The 26,060-nt window shown below is 39.7% G+C and overlaps 1 protein-coding gene across 2 annotated transcripts in view; it reads left to right on the top strand.

Moving 5' to 3' along the window:
* AGK (acylglycerol kinase) overlaps window positions 1–26,060 on the top strand; it is a 78,902-nt gene that overhangs the window by 16,077 nt on the left and 36,765 nt on the right. For both annotated transcript variants that reach the window (XM_057730601.1, XM_057730602.1), the window contains exons 3-5: window positions 13,632–13,671; window positions 16,571–16,650; window positions 20,605–20,680. In XM_057730601.1, coding sequence (XP_057586584.1) covers window positions 13,632–13,671; window positions 16,571–16,650; window positions 20,605–20,680 — 196 coding nt within the window. The remainder of the gene's footprint in view (window positions 1–13,631; window positions 13,672–16,570; window positions 16,651–20,604; window positions 20,681–26,060) is intronic.

The raw sequence follows: 26,060 nt of genomic DNA, 5'->3' as shown, positions 1-26,060 counted from the left end.
GTACCTTCTTGGAGAACTTTAAATCCCACAAACACTATACATCCCTCCATGTGAAACTTGTAAAGCAAATGTGATAGTATAGCAATGGTCCTGGGCTGTGTATCCCTAGGCTTTTATTAATACTGGAGGTTTTTTTTCCCTCTGAACATGGAAACATTAACCTTGACTGGTAGACAGTAATCTTGATTACTATACTATAAGCATTGGTGGGATCCCACCTTTCAAGTTCTGTGGTCAAAACAATTGCTTAGAAGTAAAACTAAATGGCTGTGAGTTGGCCTGAGGGGTGTGTTCGGTGTCATTCGGTTTTATTGAGAACTTAGTAGTGATAATGATGGTTATCAGTGACACTTAATCAGTGCTCACCATGTATCAGACACAGTTCTAAGCACTTTACATTTATTAGTGCATTTTATCTTCCTAACAACTTTGTGAGATGGTTGTTAATCTCATACTAGTGTGAGATTAATAGCCCTACCCAGATGAAGAAACTGACGGACAGCAAGATGAAGTAATCTGCCCAGGGTCACATGGCTAGTAGGTGTCACGGCTCCGACTCAAAACCAGGTCCTTCGTTCCCCTCTCAGAATGGCTCCTGGGAGAGTTGATGAACTGTAAAGGAGGTTGTCTTAGGCCGTAAGCCCCACATGGTGTAAGACGGATCATAGAATGTCATGCTTCAAATCGTGCTTCTTTCCGAGTCAGTTGGGTCTGGGTTCAAACCTTACTTTTGTCACTTGCTGATGTGTGACTTTGGGTGAGTTCTGCAAGCTTGGTAAACTTCACTTTTCTTCGTCCGCACAGCATCTCACAACATTATTGTGACATTTAAGTGAGATCATCACAGTTCCTGGCACACTTAATATAGCAGCTCCTTTTATTATGGACGAATAAGGCGCTCTGTGCATATCCTGTCTGAGTGGTACACAGTGAATGTTAGGAGTGCCTAAGGGAAAAAGGATTACTGAAACAAGTTTTTATTATGGAAATTTAAAACATATAAAAATTCAAATAGCATAGTGAATCCCCCTGTACTGTCACCCAGCTTTAACAAATACCAGCATTTTACTAATCTCATTTCATCTCTCTCCTCTACTTTTTTTTTTTTCTTCTGGAAATTTTAAAGCAAATCTCAGATATATCTCATGTCATTTTACCCATAAATACTTTAGTATCTTAGCTTTAATAATTAAGGAATTTTTAAAAAGCACAATGCCATTAATGTGAACCAAACAAAATTAAAATCCGTTATGTCATCTAATATTCAGTCCGTGTTTATATTTTGCCTGTTGACCCCAAATTCTGTTTTATAGTTTTGTTCAAATCAATATCAAAATGAGTTTCGCACATTGCATTTGATGTCTGTTCTTAAGCCTCATAAACTCTAACCCTCTCCTCCTTTCATAGTATTTATTTGTTTTAGAAACCAGGCGTGTCTGCATTTGCCCTTTAGAATTTTGTATCCTCTAGGTGTGGCAGTTAACTTATACGGTTCAGTGCTGGGCAGAGCCGTATTGGAATCTGAGGCACAAAGAAAAATCAGTAATACTGAGTCTGTCTTTATTTAAAACTCTGGTATTGTGTTCATCATGGGTCTTTTATGTTCACTTTGATTTTTTTAAAATATTGTATTAAAATGTTTATCTCCATTCCTATGCCTTTTGGTGTGCCCTTAAATTTTGCACCTGAGGCGAGGGCTTCCTCACTCCCTTCATTCTAGTCCTGCCATGAGTTGTTTAACTTGTTCCTCTCTCTCGCCCGTGTCTTGGACACTGGTGATTGTCTGGCTTCTAGAGCTTTGCTACTCGAAGCGTGAGCTGTGCTCCAGCAGCACAGGTCATTCCTGAGAACTTTTTACAAATGCAGAATCCCCCAACCCAGACCTGTGAGTCAGAATCTGCATTTTAACCAGGTCTCCAGGGGGGTCTGTATGTGCATTAAAGTTTGAGGAGCCCTGCTCTGGAGGCATGATTCCAATCAGGTTTCGCTTTTTTGGCAAGAATGCTTCATAGGCCTCTTGTGGATTTCTTACTGTATCACATCAGGAAGTAAGTGGTATCTCGTTGTCCTGCTTTGGGGAATGTTGGGTTTGATCAGTGGGTTCAGATGTGATCAGCCTGACCCACCCATTAGAAAGTTGAGATGTCGATTCTGAGAGTTTCCTGGGGCAACATGGTGAAGAGGAGGGCAGCCAGATGGATTTGAATGTCAACTTACACTTACCAGTCTGAGACCCTGGACAAGGTGCTTCAGTTCTCTGTCTGTAACCTGGGGACTGTGGTGGACCCATCCGACTGGGCTCTCGTGCAGATTTTCTTAGAACCGGACCTGGCACAAAGCGAGCTCTCCATCAGAGACAGTGCTGCCTTTCCTGTCTTCCTTCCTCATTAGAGAAAGCATCATAGCAAAGATGTCTTGAGTGGAGCCTTGCAGACTGGGTGGGACAGTGTTTTAGGTGACATTCATGACTTGAGCATAGGCAGGAAATGGAAGCGCACGGTGTATTTTTGGAGACTGGTGAAGAATTTGACTTTACTAGAGTTGCTTTTTTTCAGTAGGGTGGGGGGAAAGCCAGATTGTGGAAGACTTTGACCCTAGGAAGTTTGTAGTATTTGGTGAGCAGTGAAGATGCTCAAGGAAAGGAGGATGTAGGACGTTTAATCCGGCTTCCTGTGCAGGAGACATCGGAGGGAGAAAAGTGTGAAGGCTGGGAGGGTGTTTCAGTGGTTCATGTAGAAGGTGGGAAAGGGCACAGCCAGAGTGGTGGCATTAGGAGGGGGAAATAAAAGGGCACCTGTATATGAAGCTGTGGCAGTGTGAGCAATGCCTGAGTGTGGGTGCTGTGGGCAGACAGGCTGCCATTTGGTCTGGGTTTCGCTACTTACTGGCCATGTCAAGTTACTTAATCCATTTAACCTCTGAGCCTCATTTTCCTTATTAGTGAATGGGGACAACGCAGTCTGTTTAGCAGGTTACCTGTAAGGGTTCAATGAGAAGGTGCATGTCATGCTCCCGGCTTAGAGATGCCACTTGATAAATGCGAGCCGTAATTATTACTAGATGATTGGCTGTTTGGTTGAGGGAGAGAAGGTACGAGAAATCATTTTTTAGCTTCAAGTCTAGGATAATTGGTAATACAGAAAGAGGAAAGTCGCCAGGGAGAATTGGTTTAAGCAAGCGGTTTTATATTCCCTTTTAGCTGTGTTGAGTTTGAGACCTTGACAGGATGTCCAGGGGGAAATGTGTCAGATTCCAGGGGGAAATTATGCAGGAGCCACACTTGACTAGACCCGTGCTGTTTCTTTTGGTACAGATTATGGTTCCAGTAATGCCTTGTGCTTTATTTCGCAGGATCTCTGGAGTTTCTGACAAAGCAGGTGTTTTACTTGGACATCCTTTCAGATTAGCCTCTGACTTTGCAGTCAGTGGCCCAGGAGTCAGCAGAATGTAGCAAGGCTTTTCCCTCTCGTGGTTTTTCCTCATTCCAGATTTTGTTGCAATTTGAAGAAAGCAGTATGTTTTGCTTTTTTAGCCATTTCAAGTTTCCTCTTTCTCTCTTCTTTCTCTGAGCACAAGCTGGTGCTGAAATTTGGGGTGTTAATAGGTGCTATTTAAAGGAGTTCATTTATGGGCAATTAAATAACATGCCTGTCAGCCCATATTTGATAGGGAATAGGGGAACTTTTTTTTTTTTTAAGTGCAGTGACGTTTAATTATTTTCCCTTTCCTTTTAACTCTTTGTCGTATTATTCAGAAAACAGATTTCTTCTTTTAAAAAAACCTATGTTGTTTATTTTGCTTCCTTTCCGTATGTTTTCCATACGTGTACTAGTGGGAGGTGGAGTGGGATGGGGGAGGACTGAGATGAATGGCAGAGATATATTTAAGTTATATTTTGTTTTGTAGATTTTACATAATTTTTAGGGATATTTATATCTGTGATTTTAGCTGCTCCAAGCACTGCAGTGAGAATAATCATAGCAGATGCTAAAGTTTACCCCTCTCCAAGTAGTAACTGACACCTTGATTATTGCACGTCTTGGAAAAGCACAAATACTGACAATGGTAGCTACTAGTTTATGTGTTTATAGGTCACAAGTTATACAGAGCTGTCCTAAATCCTGGAGCCCAGAGTAACTAACCACTTTCTGCATACAGTCTATGCAGAACCCATTGTTGGATGGGAGGAGGATAGGAAGGGACTCTCTCTTCCTGTGCTTTCTTCCTGAATACCTGTCGTAATCTCTGTGTTATCTGTTTTCTGTCTTTTCTTTTCCTACGCAAATAGGTGCGAATACCTTGTGTATAATTGACACTCAATGTGTATTTGTTTATAATTGTATATGCAAATGTATAATGGTTGATAGAACAGAAAGAACTAGTATTTTGGTTGCCTAGTAAAGTTAATGTTATACAGTATGTGAAGAAAAGTATGTGGCATAGATTATTTAAGTTGGTATGTTGGGTAAAAATGAATGGATGGAAAAAAGAGCAGAAAGTGGAAGAAATAAATGAACCATAAGAGAATGTTAGAATACTTGTGAAAATTAGGTAAGGGTAGACATCATTGAAAAAGAGGCTAGTGGTAGCAGCTCAAAGAATGATGCCCTTTAAAGGCAGCCAAAGCCCACACTTGAACGTAACCTAGCAGCCAGCCAGAGACGGTCCTCAGACCTCAGTTCCTGCTAACATTAGGGCAGTGGTGGAGTCGGAACAGAAATTGGTATTTTAGCAAAAGCCGAGGCTTGAATAAGAGGGTGAAAATAGAATAATTTCATATTCTAAGAGGAGAAAGAGAGAAGATTTCGGCTTCCTCCAAGTCCATTTCTCTTGGTCAGTGGAAGGAGGGAATAACCTGCAGAACCCATTTCCATCTCTCTAGTTGGTGGAAAGTTCTACAGAACAGACCCAAATGATTCGTTTAGTATGTGAGCGGAGCCCTCAGTGGATGCATTTTTCATTACGTCATTTCCTGTCCTGAATTGGAGAGGAGGAGTTTTGTGGAGAAAACTTGAAGAATAAGAAGGTACTTGAAATCTTTACCAGCAGTGGCGTGTTCCACTTGAGCACACGAGTGTAGACTAAAATGCCTGGCAACGGGTCAGATTGGAGGAAGGTGGCTTTGGGATTTCTATATTTCAGAGAGCTAGAAGGAACAATCACTAGTTCAACTGGAGCTTCATGCAGCCATTAGCTATTATTACAGATGGGGCCTTCTCACTGAGCACAGAGATTGGGTCTTTGTCTGGCCAATCAGTGTTCTTGAATTTATGAATAAAGAGTGGGGTTAGATTTAGTTGGGCTTTTTCCTAAGGCTACTTGCAGAAGATAACCATTAAGTCATCAGTCGTGAATTGAGGTGAGCATAGTGGAGGCATATGCCTGTGTGTGTGATTAAAGAGTGGACAGAGTTTTATTGGCTGCTTTTTGTGTCAGAGTAGAGAACAGAGTAGAAGCAGAGTGTTGAGAGAAAAAAGGCCATTGTTGAGAATGAGAAGGCTTAAGTTCTACTGCTCAGTCTTTGAGTAACTTAATATCTAATGGTGGGCAAATCCGCAGGCCGGGGAGTTTCTCAGACTAGTTCAGTTGGTTATTTTTTTGGAGCTCAAAGGAGATGGCACTGTTGAAAGATTCTGTCCTTAAGTGAATATAGCAGAATCACGTGGGGTTTAACGATTGCGCTACATATGCTCTGTGTGTGTGTGTGTGTGTGTGTGTGTGTATCTCTTTGCCCAAATGACAATCACTGCTGTAGTGAACTTTGTTACTAATGGGATGTCATGTCATTTGATTGATGGGGATCAGGCTATGTTGGGGGAGGCTGGAATGCACTGGACTAGATAATTTCTAAGGACTCGCCCAACTTTAAAAAATGTAAATTGTCAGGAAATAAAACTTGGGCTCTGATAAAGGCATTTTATTTACCTCTAAATAAAATACCTTTAAAGCTGTAGAACTTTAACACTTTGACAAAGAAATAAATAAAGGCAGTAAAAACAGGGATTGTAGACCTGAAAATTGGTGTTCAGGAAGCCGTGGTTAAATGGTGGGTAAGTGTGTATCTCTGGGATAAATCACACATCTTATGTATTAAATGGGATGAAACATGTTTTGGCAAAGGCCTGCTGGAAGGACTGACTTTACTGAGACAAGATACGAAAGGGGTTCTCTCATTCCTCAGAGAAGCTGCTTTCTCTAAAGTTTTCAGTGCTGACTTATTCATTCTTGCTAACCATGGGCTTGACCGACTCCCTCTCTCCTTCCCTTCTTTCCTCTTTTGGCAAATAGTCTTGGGAAAATGCTTTTGGCTTGCTTTGTATTATCATTAAAAATGTTGATCTTTGCATGGTTAAATATACCACCAAGTAATATCTATCCAGATGGATATTCCACTCCTGGGTATACATCCAAAAAACCAAAAACACTAATTTGAAGAGAAAAAATGTACCCCATTGTTCCTAGCAGCCATTATTTACAACTGCCAAGGTATGGAAGCAACCTGTGTCCATCAACAGATGAATGGTTACAGAGAATGTGTTGTGTGTAGGTGTCTATATACATACACACACAGTGGAACACAGCTCAGCCACAGCAAAGAATGAAATGTTGCCGTTTGTGACAACATGGATGGGCTTGGAGGGCATTGTGGAAAGTGAAATAAGTCAGAGAAAGACAAGTACTGTATCACTTATATGTGGAATCTAAAAAGTACAACAAACTATTGCACATAACAAAAAAGAAGCAGACTCACAGATGCAGAGAATGAACTGGTGGTTACCAGTGGAGAGGGGGTGGGGAGGGGCAGCATAGGAGTAGGAGGAAAAGGGTTGTGGGATTATATGAAATCATGTGTGTGAAACTTTTGGAAGTTGTAAAGCACTGTAGAATTTAAAGAATCATTCGATGAAAGAAAAACCTTAAAAAAATCATTGCCGTTTCATTGTGTTCTTGACGTTTCTAGCCAGCATATTCTGCATTTTCTTCTATCCAAATGAACATTCTTCAGGCCTCAGAGATCAAGCATTCTTGTTTAAGGGGCTGCATTTCTCCCTGCTTGGTCATGTGCCTTTCTCTTAGGCAGAGACATCAGCGTTTTTCCATGAATGACAGGCTCACTGCAGCAGGCCTTACCTGCCTGGGTGGGGAATTGGGGATGGGTTAGGGGTGGGGAGGGATCTGTAGTTTGAAAGAGCTCTCCCCTCCTGCACGTAAGACAATCGCCTCTCTAAGGTTCATTTTCCTCTTTGCTTCCGTTTCCACTGTATCCCTGCTGACAACCAGTGGGCACCACCAGTGCAATATAATGATTAATTATTCTAGGACACTTCAATAAGTTGAAGTAGTTGTTATAAACATCTAAACTTGAAATCTGTTTTGTGTAAAGCAAAAACTGTGTTTGCAGGCGCCAAGGGAAAAGCTGGTGGTAGAAATTGCTGTACAATTTGCCTCTGGACTATAGTGGGAAGTATCTTTTTTGGGAAATAGGATGGATCGATGTGATTTTTCTCTCCACGTACAGTTGTTATTGAAATAACAACTTATCTTATTTTGCAGTCCTAAAGTAATAAATAAAACATTTATGGCTCAGAATAAATTGAGAGCATCCCATTTCCTGTGGTAGCAGGCATGTTCATATTCTTTTAAAGCCTCAGGCAGAGTGACATCAGCAGATTTTTTCATTTTCTAATCCAGAAGCTTCTAATTTCTTTCTATCAAAGAACCCACATTTTAGTACTGAGCAGATCTTCAGGGACCCTTTTTGATATGACTACATTTTGTAGCACCTCTTTTAAATTGTGTTAAACTTCAGTTCTCTCAGGAGACAGCATGCTGTAGTAGAAAGAGCATGGACTTGGAATTTATATACAGTACTTTTCTTTTTCCTGGTAACAGAAGTAGGGTATTCTGTTCACATTCAGATTCTTGACCCATTAGCAATCTGGAATTTCTGACACCAAATTCAGCCACTGGGACAGTTCTTGTGGTGCTTCCTGGTGTACCAAAAGGAGTTCCTGACTTAACCTTCCTAGAGGGTTCTAGTTCCATTACTGTCTCCCCCAGACACACCCACCCACCCACATCCTTGGGTCTTCTTGATTTAGTAAAGTTCCTATGACTGTTTGAAGTTTCCCTTCCTCTCTTCTCCTGTCCTGTCCCACAATGAGCCCTCTCCTTGCTCTTTGGTGGTCATGACACTGAAGAACTATCCCAGCTGATCTCTTGCCTCAAGAATGCCAGATACTCCTACAAAGAGTAACCTTCAGTTTATCCTCCAGGACCAAGTCTGCCTGTCTGAGCACAGTGAGTCAATCTCTCCTGTTCAAACATTTGCCACTTATTTATTAAACAGTTATTTGTTGAGTATCTTCGATTACCTACAAGAGTCTGTGCTCTGTGCTGTGGAAGAGAAAATGGTGAGTTATCCATGACTTCAAGACAGTTATAATCAAGGAGGAAAGATAAGACAAGCAGCTTTGTGTGTGGTGGGGTAAGAGCATGGGTGGTATTGTTTGGCCTTCGATGTTTTTTAAAGGGAGAGGGGATAAGATGATCACCTCCTTGGAGGGGAAAAGTGAAGTTCGCTGTGTCTTTTAGCAACAGCAGAGCATGCAGTTTGCCAGGAGTAGAGGCAGCATCCTGAGCATGGTGGGAGATAAGGGACAGAGTGCTTAGCTTTTTCCTCCCTCATCCACTACCTCTTTCCTTTGGCTTTGAGATGAGGCACAGTCTGCATTTGCTTGAGAGTCATTTGGTGTTGTCTGTCAAGGGCCCCAGTGTGCAGGGTATCTCTTCCTGCTTCTGCTCTCACCTACTCATGCAGATGATCTTGTGCCCTCTCATCCCTCCTGTTACATGTGTATCTCTAGTCAAGAGCTCTGTCTGGGGGCAAGAATAAAGATGCAGATGTAGAGAACGGACTTGAGGATGCGGGGGCCGGGGGGGGGGCGGTGGGGGAGTGTGAAGGGGAAGCTGAGATGAAGTGAGAGAGTAACACTGACATATACACACTACCAAATGTAAAATAGACAGCTAGTGGGAAGCTGCTGCATATCACAGGGAGATCAACTCGATGTTGGGTGATGCCTTAGAGGGCTGGGATAGGGAAGGTGGGAGGGAGTCGCAGGAGGGAGGGGATGTAGGGATATATGTATAAATATAGCTGATTCACTTTGTTGTACAGCAAAAACTGGCACAAGAGTGTAAAGCAATTATATTCCAGTAAAGAGCTTAAAAAAAAAAAAAGAGCTGCGTCTGGGATTCCAGATGTGTATCTCCAGCTGTCCCCTGCATGCTTCCACCTGGTCTCTGCCATCTCAGATCAACCAGTCCAGAATTAAACTCAGCTTCCTCCCTCCTCCACCTGTCCCTCCTGCTGCCTTCCATCTCTGTGACTGTTGCTGCCTTCCACCAGAAGATCAAGGCAGAAACCTGGGCCATTTGTTCCCATGAGCCAGCCCTTAAGTTTACCTCCGAAACGTCTGCTGAATCTGTCTTCTCTCCCACCCCCACCACTGCCATCCTGGTTCTAGTCCTCATCACTGACCTGCATTCCTGAAGAATCCTCCCTGGTCTCCCTGGGTTCAGTCTTACCTTTGACCCTTGCCCTCTTGACACTGCAGCCAGAATGATCCTTCTACAGTGTAAACCTGGTCACGTCAGTTCTCTTCTTATAACCCTTTAATGGCTTCTTACGGCCCTTAGGATAAGGGCCCCATTCCTTAAATAGGTTAGAAGAGGCTTTTGGCGGTCTGGCCTGTACCTGGCTCCTCCAGCACACTGCTTGCAGCCGTCCGGAACTGCTTTCAGTTTCCTGCCTTCATTGTGATCTAGCGCTTGCAGGCTTTCCACATGTTCTTTCCTTTGCCTGCGTTCTCCTCCCTATTTTTGCCTGGCTATTTTTTATTTATCTCCGAGATCCCAACTCCACTGTCCCTGTGAAAAGTCTTCTCTAATTCCTTCAAGACGAGGTTAGATACCCCTACGATGTGCCCCTTCTATGGAGCCTACGAAAGTCACATCATTTCATGATTGCCTGTCGAATTGTCTTTCTTCCCTTCTAACCTGTAAACGTCACGAGAAGGGGGAATGTTGGGCTTACTCACCGGTGTATCCCAGACACCTAGCATAGTGCCTGGCGTATTATCCATCTAGAAACATGTCTTTTACTATATCACTGATATTTGCCAAGAGCTATTCTTTGCCACTGGATCCTAAGCTTCTTCAGGTCGGGACCAAATCTTGTTCATGATGCTGGACCCGGAACTTTGTGTTAAATAAGTTTGTTTTATCAGTTACCTTTGGGAGCTTTATTGCACCTGAACTTATAAAAAAAATTATATGAATATAAATTTTAAGTTAGATGAAACTAGGAAGTAATGTGATAAATGTAATAAATGTGTTATAAAATATACATCTGAAGGAGTATTGCCCATTCAGTATTGTCTGAAATTAAGAAGAAAAGGCATTAAGGCATTTACTGTAAGATCAGGTTGGCATGGGTTTGAAACCCTGCTCTCCCAACTTAGCAACACCTTGATCTTGGGCAAGTCAGTTTCTTTCTCTGAGCCTGGACTTCCTCATCTGTAAGATGAGAATATAAGGCCTGCCTCACAAGGTTGTTGCAAAGATGAAAGGTTTATGAAAACCACCACCATAGATTCTGGCACACAGTAGTTGCTCTGTGAATGTTAAGTTATTTTCTTTTTTATTCCAGCAATGCAGCCATTACAGAAAACAGTTTTGAAATTTCTTTTTTGAAATAGCTTTTAGAGCTTGCTGTAGATCATCAGAATATGTCAGTAGGAAAAGTATTTTCTTTTGAGGATACATGTGATTTTTGGATACAGTTGAGTTCAGAGAGCATGATCAAGATGGTTAATACCATTTTTGATAGTTAAGAAATGAAGTGTGATCGTAGCGAGGATTTCTTTTGTTGTGTGTAAATTGGTACATGTTCTGGCTTTCTCACAGGTGGCATTGGCAACATGCATATTCCATTGGACACATTAAAATCCAGGGAATTAACTGTCAAAAAATCTTTTGGTTTTGAATAGCACACTGATATATCATGCAGTATTAGTAAGCTCGAGAGAGCTGAGATCTTTAATAATGTACATCATCTAAACAAGTTAACCATCAAAATTTTACTTCTAGCAAAAAAGAATTGAGAAAAAAAAAATCCAAGGTGCTACCTATATTCTTGTGTATGTTTAGGGATCTTCTGTTTTCAGCTGGGTCCACAGGCATCAGTGTGGCTGAAATGCAGTAAAGAAGATGATGTCTACTAATGACCCAGAGGAGCCTGGCGCCCTCAGAGGCCGGGAGGAGGAGCTGGCAGGGGAAACGGACAGGGATGTAGAGATAGGCACTCCACTTTTATAGAAGCACGTATTTGTACACAATAATCCACAGGATGTCTTTGTAGGATAAGAGAGTGGAGGCACAGGTCATTCCGTCTACTAGGAAAAACACGTTGAGGCAAGTGATTGCAGGAAGTCAGCCCTGTGAGGCTGGAAGGGGCACCCCTGGGCAGTATGGAGGCTAGACTGAGAGTTAGCCCAGTCAGGGGGAATCTGGTGACATCGCTCAGGTGACTGCAAGGAACCTAGTTTTATTTTATGATCCAGCGATTCCTGAGGGCTCAGTATTCTACCGCATCGTTGTACAGAAGGGCATGAGTGTGAGGGATCAAGTCAACTCTAAAGGGTTATTGACATGTTCATTATTTTTAAATATTGTACTAGTTTGAACCCTGCATTTACCTCATCTTGTGTGTGTGTGTATTTTGTCAGTGGTAGAATAATTCACCGAGAGCAGTGGATGGAGAAGTGTGCGAAGAGAAGAGCAAAACATGGATATTTGTGACTCTTGGGTGGGGAGGGGAGAGGAGCTTGTCTGACTCCTTTTGCCACGCGGTAGTAGTAGGGCAGTGTCACTCAAGCAAGGGGACCAGCCTGGCAGTAAAGGCATCTTGTGGGGTAGACTTCACAAGGGATCAGTCCCCCTAAAATCTTTGTTGTAGAACCACATGCGCTTTTGAGGTGCTGGTGTCATTATAATTGTAATGGGACATTGTCACTGCCCTTAGGTCTCAGGTGGGCAACAGAGGTACTTCCCCTTAGGTAGCACTTCCTCATGGAAGCTGACTGCGCTGTGAGGTCTAGGGGTCCTCCTCCAGCCTGGCTATGGAAGAAAAATCCATAGCCTCTGACTGCAACTCTGGCAAAAAGCAAAAGTGTTTAATTTTTTTAGTTCAACCTTAAATATCAAAATTAGGTTTGAATTCCTGTACAGATGCAAAATTCAAGGTCTTTGATGGTATGAAAAAGGTCTAGACAGAAAATTTAAGTGAAATAACCCCTTTTCCCTTTTAATTCTTTCGTATAAATTGTTTATTGGTCATGTTTTCTGGGTGTTAGCTTTCTTAACTGTTGTTGACCAGGTTGAAGTTATTTATCTGAGCAGTGCCAGCAACACCCATTAGAATTGACTTTTACAAGGAGAAGATTCTGGAACCTGACAGGCAGTCAGCCATGTAAAGTGCTCTTTAGGTGTAAGTGGCCCAAACACATTTTAGAAAGCTTTATGTTAAATAGAGGAACATATTCTGATAGAACGTTTTCATTTCTGCAAGCCAGAATTTTGCCTCATGCCAGAATTTTCTGTTTATGATATAATTGAGTATCTGTGATATAAAAAAGAGATTTAGGTGAAACACTAGCAGAAGCAACTACACATCAAATTTATTTCTAGTGAATAACCTGAGTAATTTCTACTGAATAAGAAAAATGCAGGGGATGTGCATTCATTTTCTATTGCTGCCCTATCAAATTACCGCCAACTTAGCAATTTAACCCAATACAAATTTATTATCTTACGGTTTTGTGGATTAGCAGTCCAATACAGGTCTCACTGGGCTAAAATCACAGTGTCGGCAAGGACAGCCTTCCTTCTGGAGGCTCTGGGGGGAACACATTTCCTTGCCTTCACAGCTTCTAGAGGGTACCCACACTCCTTGACTTATGGCCGCCTTCCATCTTCAAAGCCAATGAGGTTGCATCTTTCTGACCATCCTTCCATGGTCATATTTGCTGCTGAAGTTGCTCTGCTTTTATGGACCCTTGTGGTTCCGTTGGGCCCATGTGCATAATCCAAGATTCTCTCCCCATCTCCAGATCCTAACTTAGTCACGTCTGTAAAATCCCTTTTGCCACACATGAGGTAACATTCTTAGGTTCTGGAGATTAGGATGTGGACATCTTTTTTTTTTTTTTTGGCTGAGCTACACTGCTTGTGGGATCTTAGTTCCCAGATCAGGGATTGAATGCACCTGGACCCATGGCAGTGAAAGCGCCGAGTCCTAACCACTGGACCTCCAGGGAATTCCCAGATGTGGACATCTTAGAGGGCGGAGGGATTATTCTGCCTACCATAGTATGGAAACACCTAACACAGGATTTCATTCAGACAGAGTACTTTTTGGTGTGCTCATGATTTGTTAGAGGTCTTAAGAAACTTTCACTTGGGTGTTTTATAAGGAAGAATTATACACATTTTTAAAAATGATGATTTTTTTGGATCTGAACTACTTATTAAAGCTAATGTTCATTCTCTTTTGTTTACTTTGATAGTGATAATCTACTAAGGAGAGCAGCCTGTCAAGAAGCTCAGGTAATGCCATTTAATATGAAACAATTAGAACCTGCCTTATCTCCACTGTGCAGAAATCTTGGGCTGTTCCAGGGGACTTGCACAGCGCCTTGCATCAGTGCAGCTTGGCTATTTTTTCCCCACTATCAGGGGATGAATCAGGCTGCCAGCCAACTCGGAATAGAACTCAAGGAAGCTAACCATCTGGTGAAGAGCAGTTCCAACGCCTACCCGTTTAGACTTGTTTACTTTCTGAATTAGTCCAAGGAACACAACTGGTCGGGTGGGCGCTCTGGGAATTTGTTCCTGTCTGCAGGTGTCCTTGAAGATCTGGTCAAAGCCGGAATCATCCCTAATCCGAATAACCCCCAAGGCTATCAGTTCAGAACAGGCGTTACCTCTCAAAGTCAAATCTTCTTAAAACTGTGGATTCTTATTGTTAAAGCCTGTCTCTTTAGTGCAGCTGCTTCCTACCCTGTGCCTCGTCATCCCAGTGCCATGATATGGCTCTTAAATATTCATCTATCTAGTTAGAGTTGAATTGCTAATCCTTTCAAGTTTAAGACCACGTTTTTGTTCTTCCCTCCCCTCCAAATGTGTACATTATACATCGCAGATGAATTTGCATGACTGAGTTGCCTTTTTGTTGTCATTCAAGCTTATGATATCAGAAATACCAAAAAAGAAACATGACAAAGGTATGATGCATCTAGTAGGAGAGGTGGCTGGCAGAGCTCATGTTAGTTTCTGAAATGTTTTCATGGATGGCAGTGATAACAGATACTATTAATAAATTCCTCTCTTTAGGGATTCCCTAACTGGCCTAAATCTGTGTTTTGAGAATCTCATTGCTTTGTTGTTTTATCTCATACGGCTCTAAGTTGTTTTGGAAATCCATTCAAATAAACTTTAATATTAAATTTGAGGTGATCTTTACCCTAAGCTAATTTTCCATTGGCACCTGGAAACATCCTCTTGGGAGGGGAAGCCTTTCCCTCCCTTTCCTGCGCGGAGTAAATACCTCCGCCTCTGTTCTGAATTTCGTCTCCTCTTTTCTTGCTATTCTCATTCTCCACCTCCCGACACCCATTTAGCTCCTGTCATCTGAGAAAAGGAAGTGAATTCATCCTTATGGCCTCCTCCCTGTAGTTACTTTTCCTGTCTGTGTCCTTCCCTTTTCAGTCTGAATTCTTGAAAGAATATGATTTTTTTTTAAATCTCACATAAACTCACCTCATTGTAATCTCATATAAACTCCTTGACTTACTGTAAACCCGGGACATGAGTTGCAGGTAAGTAAGACTTCTGGAGGCTAAAAACCCAGGACCAGGATAATAATAATCTAGATAATAATAATAATAATAAATAAATAATAAAAATAATAATCTAGAACTGTAGATCTGGAATCTGGCAGGTTAATTAAATCATTTCTGGCCAAATTCCAGAAATAGTATGGATAGAAAAAGAACAAATTACAATATTTAGAGATTTGGCAGCAAAATGTTAAGGTTTAACTCATAGTGAAAACAGAGTAGAAGTTATAATGTACCTGAAACTTTTTACAAAGAAATAGTATGTCTTTTGAAGTATTCAGACATAGAAGTTTATTTTTTTTAAAGCAAGAAATAGACCATGGTGACAAAGGATCTCCAGTGGATTGTTGGGGAGGAGGTAGAGTCAGTTTCTTAATAAAAATCTTGGTATAACTTTCATTTTTCTCCTATCTTTACTTCGTACTTCTATACTTGAATTCTGCCTTCTTGGCCCAGACCAGCTTCCCATCATCTAAGACTTGAAATTTTGCCCTCTTTGGGATTTTCTTATTCTCTTTCTTTTTGTCGACCGTCTTCTTCTCCCATTAGTTCCCATTTTGACTCCCTACTTCTAGTCCTCTGTGCCTCTTAACTTTGCTTCATCCTTTATCTGCTCTCTAGAGCTGATAGAGTAGAAGTTTGGGTTTTGGAGTTAGATATAAATTCTCGGCTTGTCATTTATTAACATTTTGACTTAATCTTTCTGAATCTTGGCTTTCTCATCTATAAACATGGGAATATTTAATACATCCTTGGTTTCTGCGGACTAAGAATAATATGTGTGGAAGTGGCAAATACTAGGTGCTTAGTAAATATTAATTACATTTCTTTTCCTGTACCAGTTGATGCTACTTAGTTATCATTCAGGGTTGCAAAAAAAGAAGAGGAGGCAAATAGAGTATTAGATTTTTTTTTTTATTATTTTAAAAAATCTTTATTTGGTTGCACTGGGTCTTAGTTGCAGCAGGTGGTCTCCTTAGTTGTGGCTCTTGGGCTCCTTAGTTGTGGCACACAGGCTCTTTAGTTATGGCGTGTGAACTCTTTGTTGCGGCATGCATGTGGGATCTAGTTCCCTGACCAGGGATCAAACCTGGGCCCCCTGCGTTGGGAGTGTGGAGTCTTAACCACTGCGCCACCAAGGAAGTCCCAAGATTGATTTTTTAATGTGTATAAAGATGCGAAGATTAACTGGTAACACAAAGATTCTTCATGAATAAGCTTTAGTAATGAGTTAAAAGAGAAAAAGATTATATTCTGAAAACTAAAGACAAATTAAACTTCCCTTGTGACAGACTATGGACTTACTGGTTGTAATAAACCTAGCCATATCTTACAGAGAAAAGAAAAGTTACTTACCTTTAGTAGGTGAATGAAGCAGGGCGTTTTATTACAATATAAAATTCAGCTTATTTTCATTAAATAATGGTGCACTTTTATTGATGTTGTTTATGGTGGGATTGTCAATATGAAATCCTGAAAGAACATTTGTTTCCCCAGGGTAGACTCCGTACCTGCCAGAAGAAAATTCTTTTGGAATGAAAGAATATATGTGCTCACTAACTGAATAAAAGGACATTTACTGAAAACTTTTCTTTGTTCCTTTTTAGGTGTTTGGCAATCAACTTATTCCTCCCAATGCGCAAGTGAAGAAGGCAACCGTCTTTCTCAATCCCGCCGCTTGCAAAGGGTAGTTTGTGATTTATTATAGATTCGGTTTTTCTGGGGAGAAAAGAGTCACAGAATATCAGGCAGCTGGTTGGATTCTGTGGAATTGAAACTACTAGGTTCAGTACCCTTGTAGCAATAAGATTCAATTGTAATGTAGAAATCACGGTTAATGAGATATAACTATAAAGCTAACTGATGCTTAGCTAACTTGTCTAATTGAAGTTTAATAATTATTCCTGAATTAACACTCTCAAATCAGTCTTATCTGCTTGGCGGTAGCCCCCTTGGGCACAACTTCTGCTGCTGTGATGTAAGTTATGAGTCCATCTCTGTGACAAGATGCTCAGAGATGGCCGAGAACACTGTGGCCTTGTGAGGTCAGAAACATTCTCTCCCGAAGTGGTGAATGTAGTGTTAGGTCTGGCCCGTAATTCTGACGAAGTATATGGTAATTTGTTTAAGCTGTAATCAGTCATCTTGAGTTCCTACTTGAAATATTTGCGTTTTTAAAAAATGAATAAACTTTTCTTTTTTAGAGAAGTTTTAGGTTCTGTTTATACTTTTCCATGTAAGTGTATTTAAAAGTAGGTTCTTGTTGAAAAGCGGAATACCTTCATCTGCAGGCTAGAGTTAGGAAGGATTTTCTTTCTCCTGAAGTCATGGTCCTCTTTAACAAGGTGAATCCCTGCATGCTTCTAGGAAGCAGCCGTCTGAAACTCTCCAGCATCTTTTTTCTAAAGCTTTCATTATTTAATTGTACTATTTTTGTCATCTTGGCTCTGCCCTGACACATAATTTATAATTTATCGTGTAACTATTTCATTATGTAGTACTGGTTTACAACTACATTAGAGCTTTAGGAAATAAGATAACTGTGTTTAGCATTAGTAAATAATACACTAAGGAGTAATTATTTTTTGTGTGTGTGTGAACCTGGAAATTGCTGTAGGTATAGAAAGTTTTTATTTAGCTCTGGTGCTCTCTCACCCTTAATTATATAATAAATAGTACATTTCTTACTGGTAACACTTGTTTTTCAGTCTTTTATATGGACCATTACAAGGAAAAAGAATCTTTATTTCCATTTTAGAGATTTTCTGTACCCGTGGCAATCCCATAAAGATATGGGTAAAGGCCCAAATGTTCAAATGTTTTTTCTTTCTTTTTTTTTAATTGAAGTATAGTTGATTTACAGTATTGTGTTAATTTCAGGTGTACAGCAAAATGGTTCAGTTATGTATACATATATATATATTTTTTCAGATCCTTTTCCATTATAGGTCATTACAAGATGTTGAATATAGTTCCCCATGCTATACAGTAAATCCTTGTCATTTATCTGTTTTATATATAATAGTGTGTATCAGTGAATCCCATACTCCAAATCTATCCCTTCCCCTTTTGGTAGCCATAAGTCTGTGAGTCTATTTCTAATTTTAAATAAATTCATTTGTATTATTTTTTAGATTCCACATATAAGTAATGACATAATATTTGTCTTTTTCTTTCTGACTTACTTCACTTAGTATGATAATCTAAAGGTCCATATATGTTGCTGCAAATGGCAATGTTTCATTCTTTTTTATGGCTGAGTAATATCCTATTGTTTGTGTGTGTGTGTGTATGTGTGTGTGTGTGTGTGTATGTGTGTGTGTGTGTATATACACACACACATATATATACACCACATCTTCTTTATCCATTCATCTGTCAATGGACATTTAGGTTGCTTTCATGTCTTGGCTAATGTAAATAGTGGTGCTATGAACATTGGGGTGCATGTATCTTTTCGAATTAAAGTTCTCATCTTTTCCAGATATACATCCAGGAGTGGGATTGTTGGATCATATGGTAACTCTACTTTTAAGGAACCTCCATACTGTTCTCCACAGTGGCTGCATCAATTTACATTCCTACCAACAGTGTAGGAGGGTTCCTTTTTCTCCACACCCTCTCCAGCATTTATTCTTTGTAGACTTTTCGAGGATGGCCATTCTGACTGGTGTGAGGTGATACCTCATTGTACTTTTGCAAATCATGTTTCTTAAACTAACCCAGAGGAGCTTACAGATGTATTGTAACTGATTAATATACCTGATTGAGACGTCTCCAGAATTTTACTTCTCAGAGATAGATCTGGTCGACTTCCACTGGACCCTTTCTTAACCTAGTAATGAAAGTAACCCTGCAAGGAGTGTCACTAGCTCAGCCTTTTATTGTTGGGTTAAGCCCCAGAAATGGTGATCTGGAAAGGAGAAATTTCCATTTAGCCTTTCATGTTTATTCTAACAAGCATTCAGAGCAATAGAAAAGGGAGGATGTGTTTATTTAATTTGCTTGTTACGTGCTCAGGTAGGCCCTTGATTCAAGATATTCATCTGGTTCTTATGCAAATTTGCTCAAGCTTCTCAATTTCTATTTTAATTCATACTCAGAAGTGTTTTATGTTCTGTGTTCCACGAGGTAGTTATTTCTTTTTAGTTTAAAGAGTGTAGGATTTGGTCTGTGCGTAACTATGTGTGTTCCTCATTCAGTGCTTTTGCATCTCTTTCTAGGATAAAATATTCTTAAAGTCGAAGCATATATCACTGATAAAAAAAATAATCTTTTTGAAAGAGGACTGAGTAAATGTGGATGTAAAAGTTAGATATTTGGTGGTGTTTTGAAAGTACTAGTTTTTGTTGTTGTTTTGTGATGTGATAGTTGGAAATATTTGGGTAAAAGATAAGGCAGCTGATTGGTATATTTAACATGTGTTCAACTCTGAGACTCTGCAACTGGGGACTTTTTGCAGCTTCTGCATCCCTTGATTTCTAGGCTGTGCTTTTGAATCCTGACCTGAACTGGGCAAGAGTCACTACCAGAATGATGTGTATGATACTTTTAAAAGAAACAAACTCTTCTAAGAGCTCTTTGACTGTTTCTTTTATTATTATAAGATACCACAGTCATCTCATTTCCTTTTCCTCGCAGTTTACATGTCCACATTTGGGGTGGGTTATTCATTCATTCATGTGTGCATTAATTAATTCACCAGGTACTGACTAAATACCTTCTAAGTGTGCCAGTCGTAATCCTAAAGGACACAGGGCTCAAGGATTAATAAGGTTTGGTGTGTGTTTTTGCAAGGCTTCCAGTCTAGTCCTGAAGACTGTCTTGGAAATCACTACTCATCATAGAATGCGAAAGTCCCTAAGAGAGGTGTGTACCAAGTGCTTGGGCTACCCCAAAAAGGGCATGACGGAGCTGCTGATTGTCCTATAGTAAGATTAGGGAATTTTGAACTTTTCCCTTTCCCAGCAGAAATTTTGCTCTTTCTCCAGGGATTTCACTGTGAGTTTAAAACTCAAGAAATCGAGATACCCTTGTATTTGAAATTGTTAAAAATGATGTCTCTCTCCTCCAAAGGTTGTGTCCACTGAGTTAGGATTAAGCAATATTCTGTTTGGTTCAAGCTGGTCTCTCGGGCCACGTGAAAAATGTTAGAATAAATACATTCTCAGCCCACTACTGGATTATAGATAAGTCCCATGAGGTCTTGTTATACCTCAGTTACATGTATTTTTGTCTGCCTTGTCCTGTTGTTTGCCCAGGTCCTAGATGTGTCTAGCACACAGGAGAAGCTCAGTAAATGCTTGTTGAATGAATCAGACATTGTTGCCTGACTGGAGCCGTATCTAGTGTACACTCTTCCTCCAGAGGAGCTAGACTGTGACTGCAAGCATCCCACGTGGATGAGAGCTTACTGTGTTAGACAAGGTCAAACTCTTGGAGGCCCCAGAGTGAAGGAGTCCATGTTTCTATCCAGAGAAACTCAGTGCTGTTCGTTAGCCTTCCTGTACTTGAACAAATAGAGGAAACCCGTGTTCTCTAGGCTATTTCTTGTTCTCTTCTGGAGAAGATGGTTGGGCTTTGTATTTTTCCTCTTGAGGACTCATGTTAAAATATTTGTGTTTTTCTCCTTTATCTACAGCAAAGCCAGAACTCTCTTTGAAAAAAATGCTGCCCCGATTTTACACTTATCTGGCATGGATGTGACTGTCGTTAAGGTGAGAACTACTCTAGAGTGTTGATTTTATCCAGGCTACCCCTCCTTACCTCTTCTCTTGACTTAGCGGAAATCACTTATCACTTGAGAAGATAAGAACAGAGAAATCAATATTTGTGTCCTTGATCTGATAATTAATAAAATAATTTTGTTTTTTCCAACCACTGTCAGCTTTTCATTTTCAGAACAGGATTTAATGGAGCTGTGAACTTGGTTCCTTTCATCTGAAAGATAGGACATTGGAACTATTGTCTCTCCGAAGATGAAAGTTGTTACAGCTGTAAGAATCCTTTAAAAAACTATTAAAAAGAAACTTCAAGTTTGAGTAGTTAATTTCTTGGTAGTTCCGCAGACAGGTAAACTTTTTCTTTCTGGTGAGGCATTCTCTCTGGTGAGGAATTCTAAAGCTTTAGAATTTTTGAGATTTGGATAAGAAGAAATGGGGACAAAAATAGTGAGAGGGAATTGTGCTATTTCAGAAGATGCCTCAAGACTCTATTTTGTAGATTTTAAGTGTGTGTGTGGTGTGTATATAGGTGTGTGTATTTGGTGAGAATCACTCTGTTACCATGTTTGTAAGTCTGTGGTGTACCGATTTTAATATTACACACTTTCATTAAATTGTAGCGATTGTGCCATGCAATGTTGAACTCTCTTCTCCAACTTGTCAAACATGGTCTTCCAGTTGTCTGCCTCCAGGGATGGGAGAGAGGGGAAGAAAACTGACATTTATTTCAGGACCTGTAATGCATATTGCAGACTCTACAAATGAGAGATCTGAGAATGGTTGTTTAAGACTGATATTATTTGTTCCTGGAATGTTTGGTTGAACTCACAAGTAGAACCATCTAGGCCTGGAGCTTTCTTTGAAGGGAAATTTTTTTGTATATTAAATCTCTTTAATGGCTGTAGAAGTACCTCAAGAAGTTCTGTTTCTTCTTGAATTAATTTTGGTAAGGTAAATTTTTTAAAGGAACTTGTGCTCTTCATCTAAGTTTTCAAAAAGGTTGTTCATAATATCTTTTTAACTTTTACATTTCTGTAACATCTGAAATATATCATTTTCATATTCAATATTGTGTGATTGTTTATTTGTGCCGGGTTTTTTTTTTTTTTTTTTGCCTCCCAGTTATGTGAGATCGTTTAATTAATCCTTGCCAAGAACCACTTTTTGGCTTATTGATCGTTTTATTTATGTTTGTTTCATTAATTTTTGGTCTGTCTTTATTATTTCCTTCATTCTACTTTTTTTGGATTTTTTTCTGCTGTTCTTTTTTGACATTTTAACTTGGGTGTTTATTTCATCAATTTCACCCTTCTTTCCTGGTGTTTGCTTAGAAAGCTATGAACTTTACTGTTTCAGCTGCATCCTAGAAGTTTTGATATGTAATATTTTCATTATCATTCATTTCTAAATATTTTCTGATTTTCATCATGATTTTTGTTTGACCTGTGAGTTATTTAGACTTGTTTTAAAACTTTCAAATCTAAAGGTTTTCCACATCTTTTTGTTAATGATTTCTGATCTGTGTTATAGTCAAAGAATGTAGTCTATTTATTTCTAGTATTTTAAAGTTTATTAATAAAGTTTTATGGCTTAGCATGTGGTTTGTTTTCATAAATGTTTTGTGTATGCCTGAAAGAGTATGTGTCAGTTGTTGGCTACCATGTTCTGTATATGTCCATTAAGTCAAGTCTGTTAACTGTGTAACTCAAACCTTATATGTCCTGATTTTTTAATTGTTTTAACTATAAGTTATTCAGAAAGAGGTGTTAGAAATATCCCACTAGGTAGACTTATCTGTTTCTTTATGTAAATTTATCCACTTTTGCTTTTTTATATTTTGAAACTATGTCAGTAGATGCATTCAAATTATTTCATTTTTCTTGCATTTTGACCCTGTCATAGAGTAACTCTCTTCAGCATTAATGCTGCTTTTTACTGTGGTCTATTTTATTTAGTATTATTAGTAACTATACTACCTACTTTGGTTAGTTTCTGCCTGGTATAGTTTTTACTTATCTTTACTTCTGCCTTTTTGTATCCTTATATTTTAATGCCTCATTGGTAAAGGCATGAAAATAAGATATTTTAAAGATCCAGTTTTTTCGCATGTGTATCTTTTGACTGGACCATGTAATCTGTTAACATTTATTGTAATTGCTGATGTATTTAGATTTATTTCTAGTCTATCTATTGCTACATAACAAACTGCCTTGACAACAGTTTCTGGTTACGTTTTTGTTGGTCAGCAATCTATGTTCAGAGCTGTTCTTGTGTTAGTCTCACCTGGGCTCCTCAGTGGCATGTCTTTTCATGACTTGATAGCTTATTTATTTCCTTTTATCACTGAATAATATTCCGTCTTGTATATGTACGACAGTTTATCCATTTACTTATTGAAGGACATCTTGGTTGCTTCCCAGTTTGCAATTATGAATAAAGCTGCCATAAATATTCATGTGCAGGTTTTCGTGTGAACACCATTTTTCAACTCATTTGGGTAAATACCTAGGAGTACAGTTGCTATATTATGTGGCAAGGGTGTACTTAGCTTTGTAAAAAACTGCCAAACTGCTTTCTGCAAGTGGCTGTACATTTTGCATTCCCACTAGCAATGAAGGAGATCTGCTGCTGCTCCACATCCTTGCCATTATTTGGCATTCTCAATGATTGGGGTTTTAGCCGTTCTGATAGGTATTTATATAGTGGTTTCTCATTGTCTTAATTTGCAGTTCCCTAATGACATGTAACATTGAGCATTTCTTCATTTCCTTATTTTTCATATGTATATCTTCTTTGGTGAGGTGTCCATTCAGCTCTTTGCTATTTTGATTGAGTCGTTTCTTGTTTGTTCTCTTATTGTTGAGTTTTAGAGTTCTTTGTGTACAAGTTCTTTATCAGATATGTGTTTTGAAAATATTTTCTCTTATACTGTCTTTTAAAGCTGTCTTTTCATTCTCTTAACAGTATTTTCACAGAGCAGACATTTTTAATTTTAAGGAAGTCCAACTTAGTGATTTTTTTCTTTTGCGAATCTTGCTTGTGGTAATTTATCTAAAAACTCATCACCAAACCCAGGATCACCTAGATCCTCTACTGTGTTATTTTCTAGAAGTTTTATGGTTTTATATTTGACATTTAGGTGTCTGATTTATTTTGAATTAATTTTTTTTTAAATTTTATTTATTTATTATTTTTTTGGGGGTATACCAAGTTCAATCATCTGTTTTTATACACATATCCCCGTATTCCCTCCCTTCCTTGACTCCCTCCCCACCCTCCCTCGAGTCCCCCCCACCCTCCCTGCCCCAGTCCTCTAAGTCATCTTCCATCCTCGAGTTGGACTCCCTTTGTTATACAACAACTTCCCACTGACTATCTCTTTTACAGTTGGTAGTATATATATGTCTGTGCTACTCTCTAGCTTCGTCTCAGCTTCCCCTTCACCCCCCGCCCCCTCCCAAACCTCGAGTTCTCCAGTCCATTCTCTGTATCTGCGTCCTTGTTCTTGTCACTGAGTTCATCAGTACCATTTTTAGATTCCGTATATGTGAGTTAGCATACAATATTTGCCTTTCTTTTTCTGACTTACTTCACTGTGTATGACAGACTGTAGTTCTGTCCACCTCATTACATATAGCTCCATCTCATCCCTTTTTATAGCTGAGTAATATTCCATTGTATATATATGCCACATCTTCTTTATCCATTCATTTGTTGATGGGCATTTCGGTTGTTTCCATGTCCTGGCTATTGTAAATAGTGCTGCAATAAACATTATGGTACATGTTTCTTTTGGGATTATGGTTTTCTTTGGGTATATGCCCAGCAGTGGGATGACTGGATCATATGGTAATTCTATTTGTAGTTTTTTAAGGAACCTCCAAATTGTTTTCCATAGTGGCTGTACCAACTTACATTCCCACCAAGAGTGCAGGAGAGTTCCCTTTTCTCCACACCCTCTCCAACATTTGTTGTTTCCAGGTTTTGTGATGAAGGCCATTCTGATTGGTGTGAGGTGATACCTCATTGTATTTTGAGTTAATTTTTGTGAAAGGTGTAAGGTTCGATTTTTCTGCATCATTAGGCCACTCTTCTGTGTCCTTCCTCTTTGGTGCATTTGGAATTTTCCTCTTAAGATCAGAGCCTCAAATGCATTTTCCCTAATACTGTAATCTTTTAAGTTACAGTCTGTTAAATCTGTCAGTGTGTTTTTGAATTTTGGTTTTTTCATTCATGTACTGATTCATATTTATCACTTTCTCTTGCAAATATTTATTGAGTGACTACTACTAGGTAAGCTCTTTTCTAGATATCAGGGATACAGCCTGAACAAAATTTCCCTAACTGGTCTCAAAGAGCTTCCATTCAAAGTGTGAAAGGAAGGGATGTGGATAAGAAACATATACAAATATTGTAAACATAATATTTGTCTGATGATAATGAGTGCCAAGAAGAAAAATCAAGCAGGGTAGGAAGAGTAACAGGGATGTTAGTTTAGTTCAGGAGGCCAAGGAAGGCCGGTCTGATAAGATGACCTTTGAAAGAGACCTGGAGGAAATGAGTAAGTCATGCAGGTGTGGAGGGAAAGCATCCGGCCAGGCGTGCTGCATGTTCAGAGGCTCTGAGGAGGAGTGTACTTGGGTGTTTGAGGAAGAGTAAGGAGGCCAGTGTAACTGGAGGGGAATGAGCAAAGGGAGGCAGGGAGAGAGGATGAGGTTAGAGAAGTCAGGAGGGGCAAGATTGTCAGGTTCGTATCAGTTACGTTCTCAGTAAATTACCTTTCCTCTCCATTGTTGATGAAGTGTTGTGTAGGAAAAGGCTTAATGGAGAGCCCCAAAGAAATGTCACCAGGAATTTACCTACAACTTGACGTCCCTCCACAGAGCATCTTACTCTGAACATAGACATTCACTTGGCAATCACTTCACCCAGTCGTATTCTAGCATATTGTTCCCACCACTTTGTCACCAAGGATATTTTCACATAGCTTGCCAGGGGCCTTGCTGAAGGCCAGATAAAATGTCTGTCTGGATTCCCAGATCTAACCTAGTAATCTATCAAAGATGAGGATAGTCTGACGTGCCTCGTTCTTGGCGAATTCTTGGCGAACTCGTGCAGATTCCCAGTGATCACCTGTTCAGGGTGTGATCCTTTTTAATCAAGATCATTAAAAAGAATCCTTAATATAAGGATCGACATATATTGTTTTTGAAACAAATGAAATATTTGGATTGATTGAGCTCAATCAGCAGAGGCCAGTGATTTAATCAGCTATGGGTTTGTAATGAAATCGACGTAAAACCCAAAAGGACAGGATCTGTAGAGCTTCTGGGTTGGTGAACCTGTGGAGCTCTGGGGAGAGGTGGTATGCCCA

Source organism: Hippopotamus amphibius, chromosome 4, assembly GCF_030028045.1.
Source record: "Hippopotamus amphibius kiboko isolate mHipAmp2 chromosome 4, mHipAmp2.hap2, whole genome shotgun sequence".
Classification (NCBI taxonomy): Eukaryota; Metazoa; Chordata; class Mammalia; order Artiodactyla; family Hippopotamidae; genus Hippopotamus; species Hippopotamus amphibius.
Note: the sequence above shows the minus strand (reverse complement) of the source record. Positions and strands in the feature narration are given on the sequence as shown.